This window comes from Ictalurus furcatus, chromosome 26 (genome assembly GCF_023375685.1).
Source record: "Ictalurus furcatus strain D&B chromosome 26, Billie_1.0, whole genome shotgun sequence".
Taxonomy (NCBI): domain Eukaryota; kingdom Metazoa; phylum Chordata; class Actinopteri; order Siluriformes; family Ictaluridae; genus Ictalurus; species Ictalurus furcatus.
This window is the reverse complement of record NC_071280.1, coordinates 15,534,547-15,550,210: the sequence shown is the minus strand read 5'-3', so window position 1 is coordinate 15,550,210 and position 15,664 is coordinate 15,534,547. Positions and strand designations below refer to the sequence as shown.

The 15,664-nt window shown below is 38.0% G+C and overlaps 1 protein-coding gene across 2 annotated transcripts; it reads left to right on the top strand.

Annotated features, from left to right (window-relative positions):
• The first annotated feature begins 484 nt into the window (after positions 1–484).
• gyg2 (glycogenin 2) lies at positions 485–14,612 on the top strand. 2 transcript variants are annotated; one of them, XM_053615251.1, is made up of 9 exons: positions 485–1,673; positions 3,366–3,507; positions 4,503–4,677; positions 5,883–6,045; positions 6,238–6,364; positions 6,747–7,017; positions 7,935–8,096; positions 10,735–10,875; positions 12,605–14,612. In XM_053615251.1, exons 1-9 carry the CDS (start codon positions 1,667–1,669, stop codon positions 12,728–12,730), a joined length of 1,314 nt encoding a protein of 437 aa, XP_053471226.1. In that variant the 5' UTR covers positions 485–1,666; the 3' UTR covers positions 12,731–14,612. The 2 variants fall into 2 exon arrangements, with proteins under 2 accessions (XP_053471226.1, XP_053471225.1); XM_053615250.1 differs by lacking the exon at positions 485–1,673 and having other exon boundaries at positions 2,564–3,507.
• Positions 14,613–15,664: the final 1,052 nt, after the last annotated feature.

Sequence of the window (15,664 nt, the reverse complement as noted above, 5' to 3'; positions counted from 1 at the left end):
TTTCCTCCACGGGAAGTCTGTACTTTGCAGTTTTTCTGTAACATGACAAGGTGCATTTTTCTTTGTCTGATTAACTTGAAGAGAGAATAAAGACTGGCTGGTGAAGAAGTGGCTGTTTATAGCTGCAAAAAAAATAATATAAAGGACAAATTTGTTTTAAAGACATTCCACAACGTTAAGTGTAAATATACAGTATATGGAAAAAACGTATGATATATCATTCTTTAATAAATGTAAAACTGGAAGCATAACTCTATTTTGCATTGGGCATTTGCATATAAAGGGAATAAAATGCTTAGTTGTTAGCACGTTCGCCTCTCACCTCCAGGGTCGGGGGTTCGATTCCCGTGTGGCTCTGTGTTTGCATGTTCTCCCCGTGCTGCGGGGGTTTCCTCCGGGTACTCCGGTTTCCTCCCCCGGTCCAAAGACATGCACGGTAGGCTGATTGGCATGTCTAAAGTGTCCGTAGTGTATGAATGTGTGTGTGTGATTGTTCTCTGTGATGGATTGGCACCCTGTCCAGGGTGTACCCCACCTTGTGCCCGATGCTCCCTGGGATAGGCTCCAGGTTCCTTGTGACCCTGAAGAAGGATAAAGCGATATAGAGGATGGATGGATGGAAAATGCTTTGGGACATACTGTACAGTCCGTTCGGGATTTCACGGAATTTTTTTTGTGATTGTTGCTGCAAAAATGCTTGATTGAGCGGCGGCTTTTTTTTTTCAAAATTTGCGATGCAGTTTGCATGCGATGGAAGTTTTTTTTTGTGGAAAACGTCTTGAATTGTCAAAATTAGAATTGCACGAAATTGTCTTTCACAGTAATGTTTGTTGGTAAATGAGACCTTTTAGCTGTACTAATGGTTGACGCACGTGAATCGAAGGGGCTTTGTCTGAATGCGTGTTGTGATGATGTCACATGGCCCAAATCTAATTTTCTAATCTAATTAGATTAGATTAAATCTAATCTAAGGTAACTCTGAAAAAAGTTTGCTTGATTTTGCATTCATTTCTGTGATCGCAATCCTGGCGGGACAGACTGTAGTGTTATAAGGAAAATAATCCACTTCAGGGTAGTGCTGACTATTTTCCGATAACAGCATGCCCTGAAGTGTTTTAATCCTTACTGTACGGCTTGTGCAAACTCTTGATTAGTGTTAATCAGCTCTATGCTTGAATTGTCCCTCACGTGTGTTGAAATCTGTCAAATTAATAAATGCAGTGATATGACAATGGGACCATTTATAGGAATGCGATAAAGCTTCAGAAATGCTATAAAGAAAGAAATCCCTTATATTTAACTTACTGCAGGTTTCCAGGCCAGCTGCAGTGGTGTAGTTAAATGACCAAAGTCTCATGACCCAGAGACCACATTGAACTTTTGTTTAACATGTTGTCATCTGGAGTTACCGTTACGAGCGGTTGAGTTTCAGTTTGCTTCACACCACACAGGGCATACGCTCTGCAGCCTTGGCTTTAGAAGTGATTTCTAGATATAGCCAGTCAACTTGATTCTTACAGAATGCAGAGTGACACAGAGTGACAGTATCGGTCTCCGCACAGCAGCTGGCTACGAACAGAACTTTGTGCATGCTGGATTTTGTGGCCTGAATTTGCTTCCAGCTCTGAAGACACCAGGAGCGTAGGACACAAGAACAACATCGAAAATGCCAGGTAAGTCTATGATTCACTTAAAAATGATTTACATTTCATTTTTCTGATCTCAGACAACTCGTGGTCCACAGAGTAAGAAATGGCAGTATGAATGACACAAGACTACTCTGCTATATCAGAAGTCTTGCATGTACTGTCTAAATGTATCCAAGATCGAGTGGCTAACATGTGATTACCTCAAAGATCTTCTTACACCACATTCATGTAGCAGATTTGTAAGATCTTCAGAGAGGTTATTTTTGTATGTCCCTCGATCCTGTTTCAAAACTAAGGGCTTTTCAGTCGCTGCCCCTCATTTATGCGATCAATTGCCACTGGATATCTGCCTTGCACCTTCTATTATAATTTTTACAAAGAGGCTGAAAGTGTATCTCTTCCCCCAGGCTGTTTCATCTCATTTTTTACTATTGTTTATTGTCTGTCTCTGTTTGGTTTTATTCTGTTTTCTATATAACTTTTTCCTACTCTGTTCAGCACTTTGGTCAGCTTTGCTGTGTTTAAATGTGCTTTATAAATAAAATTGACTTACACACTTACTTACTTTCATAAAGGAATGTGTAAGAGTTTAAAAAAAAAAGAAAAAGTACTTTCATAGTAACTACCCCCAACTAGTCTATTTTAATTAAACTCTTCATAAAGCATATTGAATGAAGTGTTGCTATCGAAAGCATGAACGACATAATTAGTTTTAGTCTGCATGGCAAAATAGTGCTTCGGTTATTATGACCTTGATTGCCATCCAATATATGGTGACATTTCATTCATGTAGCAGCCATCTGTTTCTTTGGTCTGCTGGAGAGAAGGTCAGCGAGACAACGCTGCCATTAATCATATTTCCGAAAGGCATTGGAACTCATCAGGCTCGCATCAAAGGACACTTCATATTAGTAAGCTATAGCAAGAGGCATCTGGACGTAACAATGTTTATCTGACTTATTGTAATTTCTGTCCAACTGGTATGAGAGAGGGGAGGAGAACATACTGAAGTTCTTACATTAGTATATTATGTCTAGATAATTAAAGGACAAAACTCAATTTAAATGTAGACTTTAAATTGGGCTGTTTGGGGTTTACGTTTGGATTTTGTTTCGATACAAGAGGCAGTTTAAGTAAGAGGAGTTTGTCTTGACGGTTAGGTGCACCTATTGCATTGTAACAGACACTGCTAGAGAACATACCTAAACAGACAGCATCATGAAGACCGAGGAGCTATCAAAGCAAGTTTGGAATAAAATAATATCCCGAACACTGACCATCCTGCAGAGCACCGTTAAATTAGTTATTAAAAAAGGAAATAACAAGGCACAACCATATCTCTGTAGATGACGCCATCCACCAAAAGTCAGTGACCAGGTAAATAGGGGATTAGTTTGAGAAGTAACCAAAAGGACATGGGTAACGCTCAACATGATGCTACCACCACCATGTTTCACTGCGGCAATGGGAATGGCAATTTTCAGGTTCTTGAGCAGTGTTGTGTAAATTTTGATTGCACCAGACCAGAGAAATTTTTGCCACATGTTTTCGGAGTCTTTTGGCAAACTCTAAATGGAATTTCATAAGGCTCACAATTCTTCCATAAAGCCCAGAGTTTTGGTTGTTGTGTGAGCTGTGGATCTCTTCAGCTTCTTCACATGTACACTTTTCATGTCTTGTCAATCAACCATTTTCTTGTCTGTCATTCTGTATTAGAGCCTAACCAGGCCTTTGTGACCCTGGCTACTAGCGATGCCTACTGCATGGGGAGTCTAGTAGTGGGCAAGTGCTTACGAAGGCATGGAACAACTCGAAAACTGGTGGTGATGGTTTCTCCCAACATTAGCAGAGAGGAACGGTAAGAGAGTCCTTTAAATGAAAATGGCTACTTAATATAAATAAATAAATAAAAAAGACAGTTAAAAACCAGTATTTCTTCATTCGTACATGGGGAACGGGTGCCTGCTAGCTTTCATCCATTATTATGTGCATTTAAAACAGGTCCTAACAAGTATACCTGAAAGGTGCCCTTATAATCGAGCAAAATTCAAGTATTCTTAATGGCGTCCTAAACTTTATAAAATGTGTTTTCCCAGTCAAATATCTGGAGTATTTTTTTCCCACATTCTTTTAAGAAACAGAAAGTGCTGAATCTCTGATCAAAAATGTAATGTTGTATTGCACCTGTGACAAATGTTATTTGTGAATATTTTTTTGTGCATCATAAAATATTAGAGCAAATCATGTTCCAGTATGCAAATGAAGGCCATGCGTCACCAGGTTACTGTTAAAAAAAAAAAAAAAAAATTCAGTCCAGCACCTGAACTGGTTTGTCACTCTTAAGAAGAACCCTTAGAAATTCTAGGTAGAGTTCCTTGAAGGAGAAGAACCCTCTACAGTAAAGTTCCAAGTAAAACCCTTAATGATACAACAAATGTTTTACAAAGAACCTTAATCAAAGGGAACTTGACAATTAATATGGGTTTAAAATGTTACGTATCTAAGACATCAACAAGTGGATTTCAGCTGTTGTGTTGTATAGAATTTTGAGTTGCAAATATCCCCTTGGGTCAAACTAACACCTTTATATATTTACAAGAAAAGTTGCTACCCAGAATCAATAACCGTCCCAACATCCTGACTCTTAGTATGTAGTTGTTGTTTTTTTAGTGTTTCTAATTTGCATATTCATACACTTCTTCGTGGGTGTAAACACATGTGCATTTTTATTGTTGTCTAAAATTGGAACTGTCACTTTATTATTTAATAGACAAGTAATGTTATGGTCTTGAAAACAAGCTCTGGGGGACTTTAATCATTCATGCTCAGCTGCTGTCTTGTATATGTGTCCAGTCTGTCTTTAGAAGATGTGTTTGATGAGGTTATAGTGGTGGACATGTTGGACAGCAGGGACAGGGCTCACCTCTTCTGGCTGGGGCGTCCAGACCTGGGTGTCACTTTCACCAAGCTTCACTGTTGGACGCTTACACAGTATACCAAGTGTGTGTTCCTGGACGCTGATACACTTGTGAGTAGTTAGGATGAAATAACTTTTAATGCATCTGCTGGTTGTATCATTGAGTTTTAACAATCTGAAGAAAAAAAATGTCAGGTGACTTCATTTGGATTTATCAACATTATTGATGATCACAGTGAGAATTTAGAATAAAAAGGACTCATTCACATGGGTCAGTGATTTATGGCAAATACCAGTTCGATTCAATTCGATTTGATTTGTATAGCGCTTTTTACAATGGACACTGTCTCAAAGCAGCTTTACAGAAACATAAACACAGGACACAGATTTTATATATGTGAATTTATCCCTAATGAGCAAGCCAGTGGCGACGGTGGCGACGAAAAACTCCCTAAGGCGTTATAATATGAATATATCCATTTGAAATTGAGGCCCAAAACCATTTCCATGGTACTTAAAGTATTGCGCCACCCTCAGCGCAATCTCAGCAATCTCCAGGCTGCACCACTTGGGGCTGTCGTCAACAGCAGAATATTTAGCTTCCAGTTGATGACAACTCCAATTACATGTAGGGCAACAGGATGGATCAGGCAGGTCCGGAGAGCAGAAAGGGTCAGGATTACAGCCATCTCAGAAGTATCATCTGTAACTTGACAGAAGGAGAGAGGGAGATGGAGGGAAAGAGATGGAGAGATTATTCGGTATGCTTATTGTCCCGTAATGGATAAGACAGTGTACTTTGTGTAAAAAAAAAAGTCTATTCATGGAAAGCATGAGTAAACAAATATGTTTTCAGCCTGAATTAAACACTGAGACCGTGTCTGAGTCCCGAACACTAACTGGAAGGCTGTTCCATAACCGCTCAGTGCAAATATTCCAAAATGTAGGGACACCAGTTCATCTCGACAGCAATGTTTGTTCTAAAGATATTCTAAAGTGTAACAAGGGAATCTATAATGAAAATCACTGCTAACGACATCACAAAACACAGTTGCCAACAGAGCAAATATAGCGTCCCAGCATTAGGATAGATGTGTGTTCAAAGGCCACGACTACCAAAATGATGGTCTGAAATGTGGAGTTACTGTGAATGAGCTGTCACTATAGAAATGAGAACATATTAGAATGCTCACATTAATACAAACCTCTGATTTGCCTTGCAGCCTGAACTACTGTCAGAGCTACTATTATATAAAATGAATGAACACCTTCTAACCAATCCGATTCAAGATTACCCTGGATATGTGCTCTTGCAGGTGCTGTGTAATGTCGACGAGCTGTTTGAACGAGAAGAGCTCTCTGCGGCTCCAGATCCAGGCTGGCCCGACTGCTTCAACTCTGGCGTGTTTGTATTCAGACCGTCACTGGAGACCCACTCATGCCTGCTGGAGCACGCCAAGATGTGTGGCAGCTTTGATGGTGAGGATGAGGTAGACACGGAGGGAGTGGAGGAGAAAAAGAATCAGGAGTAGGATGAGAAGGATATACTATAGCCACAGGATATATAACTAGGATAGTGCTTACTGAAGATAAAGGAATGAATGATTTTTTCATTTATTTAAAAGTACTGTTATCATTGTGCTGTCTTTTTTTTTGTCTGTTTGTTTTTAGGAGGTGATCAGGGACTTTTAAACGCCTTTTTCAGTGACTGGGCAATAAAGGACATCCATAAGCATCTACCGTTCATTTACAACCTCAGTGCCAATGCAATCTACACCTATTTACCAGCTTTCCACAAGTATGTATTCAACAGAATGATCAAGGACCATTTTCTGTGGCTGCAAAAGCGAAATATTACACATGCTAAAGGATATCTTCATGGAATCTTCTAGCAGTTTTTCAGTCTAATCTCAAATCTACTGCATATGTAGCATATGCGATTATCACGGACAAGACTTTCAACATGTTTCCCTGTACTGAAAAAGAAATTACTTTTGGAATTATGGAAGTCTGATAGCAGTTGTTGATTCAATTTCGCCAACAAATGTTTATGCGAAAGGTGTAGCAGAGAGGAAAGGAAGACATTCGTGTCTGTGGTTAGAGATTTTAGTTGAAAATACTCGAGTATTCCTTTAAATCCAGTTCTTTTTCCATCGAGCTCATTGTATGCTGTTGTACAGGTATGGCCATCAAGCTAAGATCGTCCACTTCCTGGGAAGGAACAAGCCCTGGCATGTTCCATACCAGGAACATCCATCCACTGAGGTTCCTCAATGGGATTCCAAAAGGACCTTGGAGAAATATGTCAATCTGTGGTGGGCGGAGTACTACGGTCACACAAAAACACATCTAGATGAGTTGACTCATGAGCCCCAGGATGATGAACCAATTGAGCAGCTAGGCATGTTAGTGGCTGCACCCTGTTCCAGCCATGTGGACACTTCGCCACATGTAAGGCTACAATCTTACAATCACTGTGAAACATTTAAAATGTGAAAAAATTGATCAAATGTTTATAATGCCTTACTTCTCATTATACCAAGCACTGTTGAATTCCTGATTCTGAATGGTCTGAAGGCGTTCATTTATTTTCTGTAACAGGGAAACTACATATAAACCGATTAAAAAAAAACAAAACAAAACCCAAAAACCATGTAAACGTTTATATGGTGCAATTTCTTTCGTAAGGACTAGTTTCTTGAGCAATTTTGGAAGGATTCTCTAGTTTCAAAGCTGTAACTGTAACGTTTTCCAAGCCGACTTTCTCAGTAACGAGAGAAAAAAGAAAGGCTGGTGAGGAAGTTTATAGCTGCTAAAACATAAGCGATAACAAGAGCTAACTACTTTCCTGGACATTTGGCCACATCAAACATAAGTATAAATAAATAACAATATTATTTAATGAATAAAAATGTTAATTGTTGGTAAATTGGTGTAAGAAGAATAAAATACTTCGTGACATGCTGTTAAAATAATAATAACCACACCCCCTAGTGTTTTATTCCTTTATAGTACACAAAGTAGTTTTGTTTCAGTTCATAATTATAGCAATATAAAGTACTAAGTTAAGTTGAATGGACTTGTCTTGTAATATTGTAGATGCTTATTTACTCATCAAAGGGGTTCTGTTCAGATCTGCTGAGCTCTTTTGAGTAAACATTTGAATAGTTGGGTAATTATTTGTGCTGTACCAATATGTGCATAATATGTCCTAAGCTCTGAACAGTCCTCCAGTACATGTATGTGCTCTGCATACATATTTTCTCAGCATGCTTTAACATACAAGAAAAGATTAAAGTCCGTTGTGGTGCATGTAGACGTCGATATCAGCTTACTTTCCTGTCTTTGTTTTTTTTTTTTTAATCTAGTGGTCACAGCCCTCTACAACGTCACCGACTGCTTCTCATCCTCACGACCCTGAGTCAGTCTCTCAGGCCGAGGACAGAGAAGAGAAAATACCTAGCGAATCAGTCAAGAAGCCGACGTTGGATGCGCCGAGCTCAAGTACATGCCATCAGCTGGAGGACATGGTGAGAGGAGTGATTTTGAGCTGTTACATTTACATTTATTCAAATGGAATACACTTTTATGCAAAACGACTTTCAAGTGAGAATCCAACTCTAGCCTGATCAGTTAAAAGGTGTTTCTCAAAGAGCCAACAGCGACAGCTCTCTGTCAGTTCCTAGATTTGCGCTTAGAACCTTTTGGTTACTACAAAAAGAAATCAGATAGCATTGATTCCTGAAATTACTCTCAGAATCTGCATTTCAGTTCAGTTCAAGTGTCCAGCACGTGCTTAAAATGAGTACAAGCTCAATGGTTAAGGCTCTGGGTTACTGATCAGAAGGTCAGGGGTTCAAGCTCTAGCACTGCCAAGCTACCACTGTTGGGCCCTTGAGCAACGCCCTCAACCCTCTCTGCTCCAGGGGCGCCGTATCATGGCTGATCCTGTGCCCTGACCCCAACTTCCTAACAAGCTGGGATATGTGAAGAAAAGAATTTCGATGTACTCTAATGTACTGTACATCTGACAAACAACAGCTTCTTCTAGTTAGTATTCATTGATACAATATTAATAAGGAAATGAGCAAAAATTAAGCAATCAGGGGCATAATTGAACATGTTATTTAGCTACCCCCCCCCAGTTTAAATACTGGCACATCTGTGTGATTATGTATTCATGCACATGTTTATTTAAAGTACAGTTGGTAGAGTAGATGTTACTGCTTTCATTGCTTTGGAATCCCTCGTTGTAAATAACCCATATCGGCTGATTATCAAGAACAACATACTGTGTAAGAGCTGTTATTTTCCCTCACCTGCCACTGTCTGTAGAAAGTGTTTCTCACCTAGCCAGCATTTGTTGCTGCATGCTGCTAGCAATGAGCACCTCGGGCTGAGTTTGATGTTTTAGATGATTTATCAGTTTACATGTATTGTAGGAAGATGCTGTAGTTCCTTCCCTTAATATTTTTCACAGAGCCCAGTTTTGCAAATTGCCATCATCAATCATGAGATATTTCCGAATCACTATGTCATTAGTGCAGCAATGTACACTAGGCTTACGTCACACGCTGTCACGTGGATGGGTATCAAAATATGAGTAAGTTACCATGGTATCGCAATTGCATCTGTACACACTCACTCCCACACATGCACACACACACACACACAAACACACGTATATATATATAGAAAATCCATCAAAACATTTGGAAGATGACTCAAGGGTGAGAATGGAACTCATCAGCCAGAGCCATAATGGGCTTGCTTTCTGTGAAACACTCTTCAGCAACAATATTAGCTCTGCAGTGACCCTCGGGCGGTGACACACTGTGACAAATGAAGTCGCAGACGCTGCATTGTGCTCCTGTTCAAAAAGGAATTGTAATTTTTCATTTTCTGCTAACTTGAGGGCATTTAGCGTCAGGGCTGTAATTTTTATCAAAGAACATCTTCCTCATGCCCTCAGTGTTTTTCGCAGTGAAGACGAAATTGAAATTCGTTCTGGTCACACGTGACCGTTGGTCAAATAAAACCTGTACTCGGTTCGCATCCGATAATCTTTAACGACTTTTCATTAGGAGTTCAAAAACTCAGAGTGATTTACATAAAAAATTTTTTTAAAAAAAGATTAACTGGTCAAAACTAAATAATTATGATCAGTAAGGAATAACACACAAAGGGGCATGATGTAATAGGAAAATAATCAACGACATGATTGTGTGAAGCGGTATTACTGATACCACCCCAAAGCTGGATATTTTCCAGTCATACCAGATCCCTTAGGAATATTTATTCCTCTTATACCACAACAATTTGCCAATGACTATTGTCAGACCTGCTGTTATAGAAAATTAATCAACACCTTCTAACCAATCAGATTTGAGAATGGAACAGGAACCAATATGCAGGCATTAATAAATTGAACTCTGTCAGTAATTACTCCAAATCATCAGTAGGATGTGCAACAACATAAAATATACAAGAACTAAGAATAGGCAACATTAATAAACAAGTACACTTTTCATTTGGATTTAAACACACATATAGAGTGTTAATATTCCTAATAATGAAATATGGCCAATTCAATGTAATTTGAGATTTGGTAAACCAGTTTAATATTTAATTGTGTACTCTGATTTTTAAGATTGATGAGATGGTCTGAATTTAGGCCTTTACTTTTGGGTTTGAAACGCATCAGGCATTTTATTTGAGAAACCTGCAGGCTCTTAAAGATCTTTATAATCTTTTAGACAAGGGAAATTTGGGGAAAATCTTAGGGAATCTCTCTCTCTCTCTCTCTCGCTCTCTCTCACTCTCTGACTCATAATAAATTGACTCCATCTTGGAGACCAGCAGTAAACCCTCGGGCATTCTTCAACTCACTGGTGAAGAATTTAGACACGCCTTGTGAAAAGCACATCAACCCTTGATACACAGAGCAAGTTAGAGAACTGAACCGAAGTATATGATTCACCGTCAAGCGTTCATTCACAGGTAATAACCCTGAGAAAGTGTTAAACGAGTGCATATTTTAATAAGCCATGCAAATTTATTTTACAGTTGTTCCCTCACAAAGCAATTCAGACTTGAATCTAATTCAGTGCATGTCTAATCTGTCAGTGTTACTAATGTGTTCATATTTTGTTGCCCCAAACACTCCAGCATTCTAATCTTGACGTCATATCTGCTGTCGAGCCAGGGGATTCGGAAAAATCCGAGCTTCAGGAACCACAAGTTGAACAAAAACAGGAAGAAGACGTCTCAGGAGCAGAATCTGCCCTCTCAGAAGCTGAATCAGACGCTGTAGGTCTCAAAGATTCTTGGAAAAACGTGAGATGGAAAGTAGAAGAATTTATTGCCGTCAGGTTGTCAGCCATTTTGGCGTTGAAGTTTTGCAGACCAATAAGAAATCTGGCCAGTCTTATTTTTAGCTATACATAAGCAAATGACGACATTTTTTCCATTGGAACTGGAAACCTCAATGATTTTCTTTGCTCTTTAAAAAAAAAAAAAAATCAGTTCATGTACTGCCATCTGCTGGTTGAAAAAAATATCTACTGCTTGCCTGCCTCAGTCTGTAGTATTGAGTTTTTTTTTTTTTAAAGTACAAAAACAAGCTATTTTCAGTGAGTATCTGAGGCATGCTGTTGCCTCCTTAGGTCAGAGCTCAAAAATGAGCATTACCAGTATAAGTCATTATACAGATTTTGCTAGCTGAAATGAACTGTTTGAATAATTTTGTAGATATGAAATGACATACATCCGTTTGTCCAAAAAAGATATTAGCAAGCACTATTAAGTAACTAGCTATCTAAAGACTGCAGCATGTTAACTAGGAAGTGAAAATCAACTGGTGAAACAACTAGTAAAATTAATAATGAGAAGTTAAAAATACATACATACATACAGAGTTAGCCTAATCTTGGTAATGGTAATAGAAATTAGCATGTTTTACTTTAGTAAGTGTGAGTAGATTAATAATATACATGGATATATAGTATGAACTCATATTCGACCCAGTTCTCTGAACCCTTAGTCACATTTAAGCCGGTGCGTACAGAATGCTAGCTGTCAAACTACACCGTAATGAAACTAGCTAGTTATGCTAGCTGACGATTTTTTACACTACAGCGCTGTTGAATTCACAAATGTGATTAATCAGATGGTCTTGATTACTTGATTCACTGTAATCGTATATGGCGGACACTCCATGTAATCTATGTGTGTGATGTAGCCAAGAAAAAAACATAATAATTGATATGGTGACATTTTTAAGGAGGTGTTTAGTCACTTATGGAAGGAGTCTCCAGTGTCAGTGCTTCATAAAAGCTGTCGCTTAAGTTTTTCCACCGTTGGAAAGTTTTCAATTGAGAGAGAGAGAGAGAAAGAGAGAGAGAGAGAGAGAGACCGGAACTACCTGTGGTATATACGATTATAACGCACACCTTCCAGCCAATCAGAATCAAGTATTCATACAGACCATGGTATAAATACAGTATATACACTGTACATATGTACTGGAGTACAGTATATACAAATACATATATGTATTTGCTAAAACATACATGATATCAGAAACTAACTGGGTTTGTGGATGCTCCACAACATTAACCATAACTATAAATGGATAAAAAAAAGAAGGTTAATGTGTTACTTAATTAATTAATAAAAAATTTAAAAAGAATATAATAATAAAACACTTCTGGCCATGCGGTTATTGTAAGCATAGATTATTTTCCTATGACGGCACATCACTTAATTAATATATTTTTCAGTGAATGCATTAAAATAGTCATTCGGATTTCAAATGAAAACAATTTAGAAGTTTTTCCCTGTGAAGGGGTATATTGAATCCAATTTAATTTGAGATGCACACAAACCTCAAAATAATTTCAACACACTGAAACATGGGTAAAATATTTGACTTTTGAGAAATCAGTGTTTATAGTGCAAGCTTGCATCTAAACAGAACTCTACGGATACATCATTTCACTTTCAGTTAAAACACTTTTTTTTAATTGGACTTTTTCAGGGCAGAGCGGATGCTTTACATGAGAGCTTGGAGCATCGGAAGCGGTGGGAAGAGGGCCATATTGATTACATGGGCAAAGATGCCTTCGAAAACATCCGGATCAAGCTCGACCAATTTCTCGATTAACATCTTGTTTTGTGCATGTGAGGGAATAAGTAACAAATGTTCATTTAGATTGTATCCATTGTCACTTCTCTATGTCTACCTCTATTATGTCTACTCTACAGCTAATCAAAGTGGCACAGCAAAAAAGCATTTATGCTATTTGTGAGTTTGAACCCCATCACTGTCACAGACATCCCTGGACCGGGAGTCAAGAGAGCAAAATTGGCCGTGCTCTGTGGGTGGAAGGAATGGCATACGCTTCCTCTTCTGTCAATCAAAGTGACACCAGCCAATCATTGGTGTCTGTGAGCTCATGTATGCGGAAGAGTACAGATATCACTTTTCACGTTAGGGTCCTTTGTTTGTGATGCAGCATGAGCAACGGTTCAAAAGGAAGGAAGGAAGGAAGGAAGAAGAACATGCTAGCCCTCACCCTCCCTGATTGCTAGCTAGGGGAGAGTTAGCTAGTGGGTGGGAATTGGCAGATGATCAAATTAGGGAGAGGGCGGGGCCCTGTTAGTGCTAAAAGAAACATACAAGCCGGAAAGAAGATTAAACAACAACGAAAAAAATCTGAAACATTTGTTTTTACTTATTCTAAATGTAGAGGATTTAATATGATCCCACTGCTCATTAAATCAGAAATACTAAAACAAGTCATTTTTTTCTGTTCTATTTTAATTAATGCATTTAGTTCCCGTAAGATTTAGAGGACCACAGTCTGAGTGCTTGTGATTGAGTGGTTAATATCACATGGTACCAATTCAGTTAATTTGCCTAGCACTTATTATATGGTTTTAATGAAATATTAAGTATTATATAAAAATACAAGAATATAAAACATTTTTTTGTGTGGTCGTTTGCGTTGAGTACTGCTCCCGTACACTAGGGGGTGCTCTTTCTGCAGTTTGCAAAATGTTTAAGCCTTCCAGACAGTGTTCAGCATTTTAGATTGCTTAGTAGACCTATTTAAAATAAAAATGTGCAGTGTGGATGACAACAGTAGTGCTTCTGTTTACCTCTGCATGGCGCTTGTTTGCAGGTAATTACAGTTAAAACCACATCCTCACGCTGCTGCCTATTTAATAAGTTAACAACACATTCACTTGTCTCCCTGTAGGGACCTCGGCAAACTTTAACAGATGTTACCTACAAGCATCCTGACTCACCTCTGACTTTCCTCCAAGACTGAGGCATATTTTTTCTCCATTTGTATGTGTCCCTTGTTTGAGACCATAAATAGCATTTTGCACTAAATACAACTAATTATTTTCTATTGATTCAGGGTGCGGCTGTCATTCCTAATAGAATAAACACTTCAGTTAGACTACTATGGCTGTGCTGATGAGTTGGAAAGATGCTGAGTGTATGGGGTTATGAGGTGTGTTTTTCCCCTGCACCTTTCTTAATGTCGTTATTTTGACTTAATGACTTTCTCTCTCTCTCTCTCTCTCTCTCTCTCTCTCTCTCTCTTTAAAGATAGTATGTCGATACTATGGTTGGTCAGAAGGTGTTGATTAATTTTCAGCAGCTCAGACAGTAGTTCCGTCTATTTTTCACAGGTTTGCATTAATGCACTTGTTCTAATATGTTACATTTCCTATAGCCACAGCTCATTCACAGTGAACCATCGACATCATTTAACACTAATAATTAGTGGATTAAAAACTCTGTTGTTGTTTAACAAAGAAAAATGTATAATTGTTGATTTACAGATTTCTGGAAGGATATATTTTTTTTCTAACATTTATGGAAGGAGTCTCCAGTGTCAGTGTGCTTCCACATGGAAGAGTCTTCAGACAAATTTGTGCGTTGTGTTGTTTTTTTATTTTTTGGTTTGTAAAAAAGCATGACGTATTAATAAATAAAACATCCTAATTGTTGGCACATTACTGTGGTATAAGAGGAATACTTTGTATGTGCTGTTATAGGAAAATAATCAAATATTTAGGGTAGTAACAGCAACTCACATTGCCCAGGTACATCCCCAATTTTTATTTTTTTAAATTGTGTTTTCTTTCTTAATTAATATTTTGTTATTTTGAATGAATGACTCATGATATTATATCAAGATATTATATCAATATCTTGAGTCATTATTTTGACTAAATAATTCATTTCAATTTCTCATATTTTTGACAATCAGTCGACTTATTACATCAAGATAATGAGATATTAAGTTAAAATTACAATATAATAATAATAATAATAATGTTATTACATTGAAATAATGAGATATTAAGTGGAAATAATGACACAGCACTTCCATACGTAAGGGATTCCTGACCTGATTTACGAAGAATGACCTGAAGACTTATGCCGTTTGACTTTATTTAAAGGTCGGGTTGATTGATAAATCTCTCTTGACTATGTAAATATTTCTATTCAGTTAAACTCTGCGCAATCAAAACATAGGAAGTAGCACGAGTCGTCATCATTTATGTCAGTTCTAGTTTGTTTGCAGAGGCAATAAACTGAAGCTGTTTGTCCCTGTTGTAAATATTTAGGCTGAACCATGAATATTATTCAACGGATTTCCCCGACTTTTGATGTATTTCACATAAAAAGGCTATGAAAATGTTTCCTACTATGTACCATGTACTTTTATATTTATATATGTATATATATTTCTACCTCATCACTCATTGTGACATTTTCCTAATCCTGCAAGAATATAATTCCAGACAGGGCTAGCTGTCAGAAATGCGAATGTTTCCAAATACACTTGGTCTGCTATGCTAAAATCATAGCTGTGTGCATTGAAAACTAGCAGTCCGGCAAAAATAAACAGAAACACTGAAGAGATGACAGCAGATGTCAGTTGGGGAAAGGAGTCCTGTGAGTTTAACATCTGTCCAGCATGCTCTCTTGTATTCCACATGTACATTACAAATGTCCACTCTTTTGGGCAGGGCTGGGGTCAGATTTCAATACCATTCACAGTGATTTCAGGGA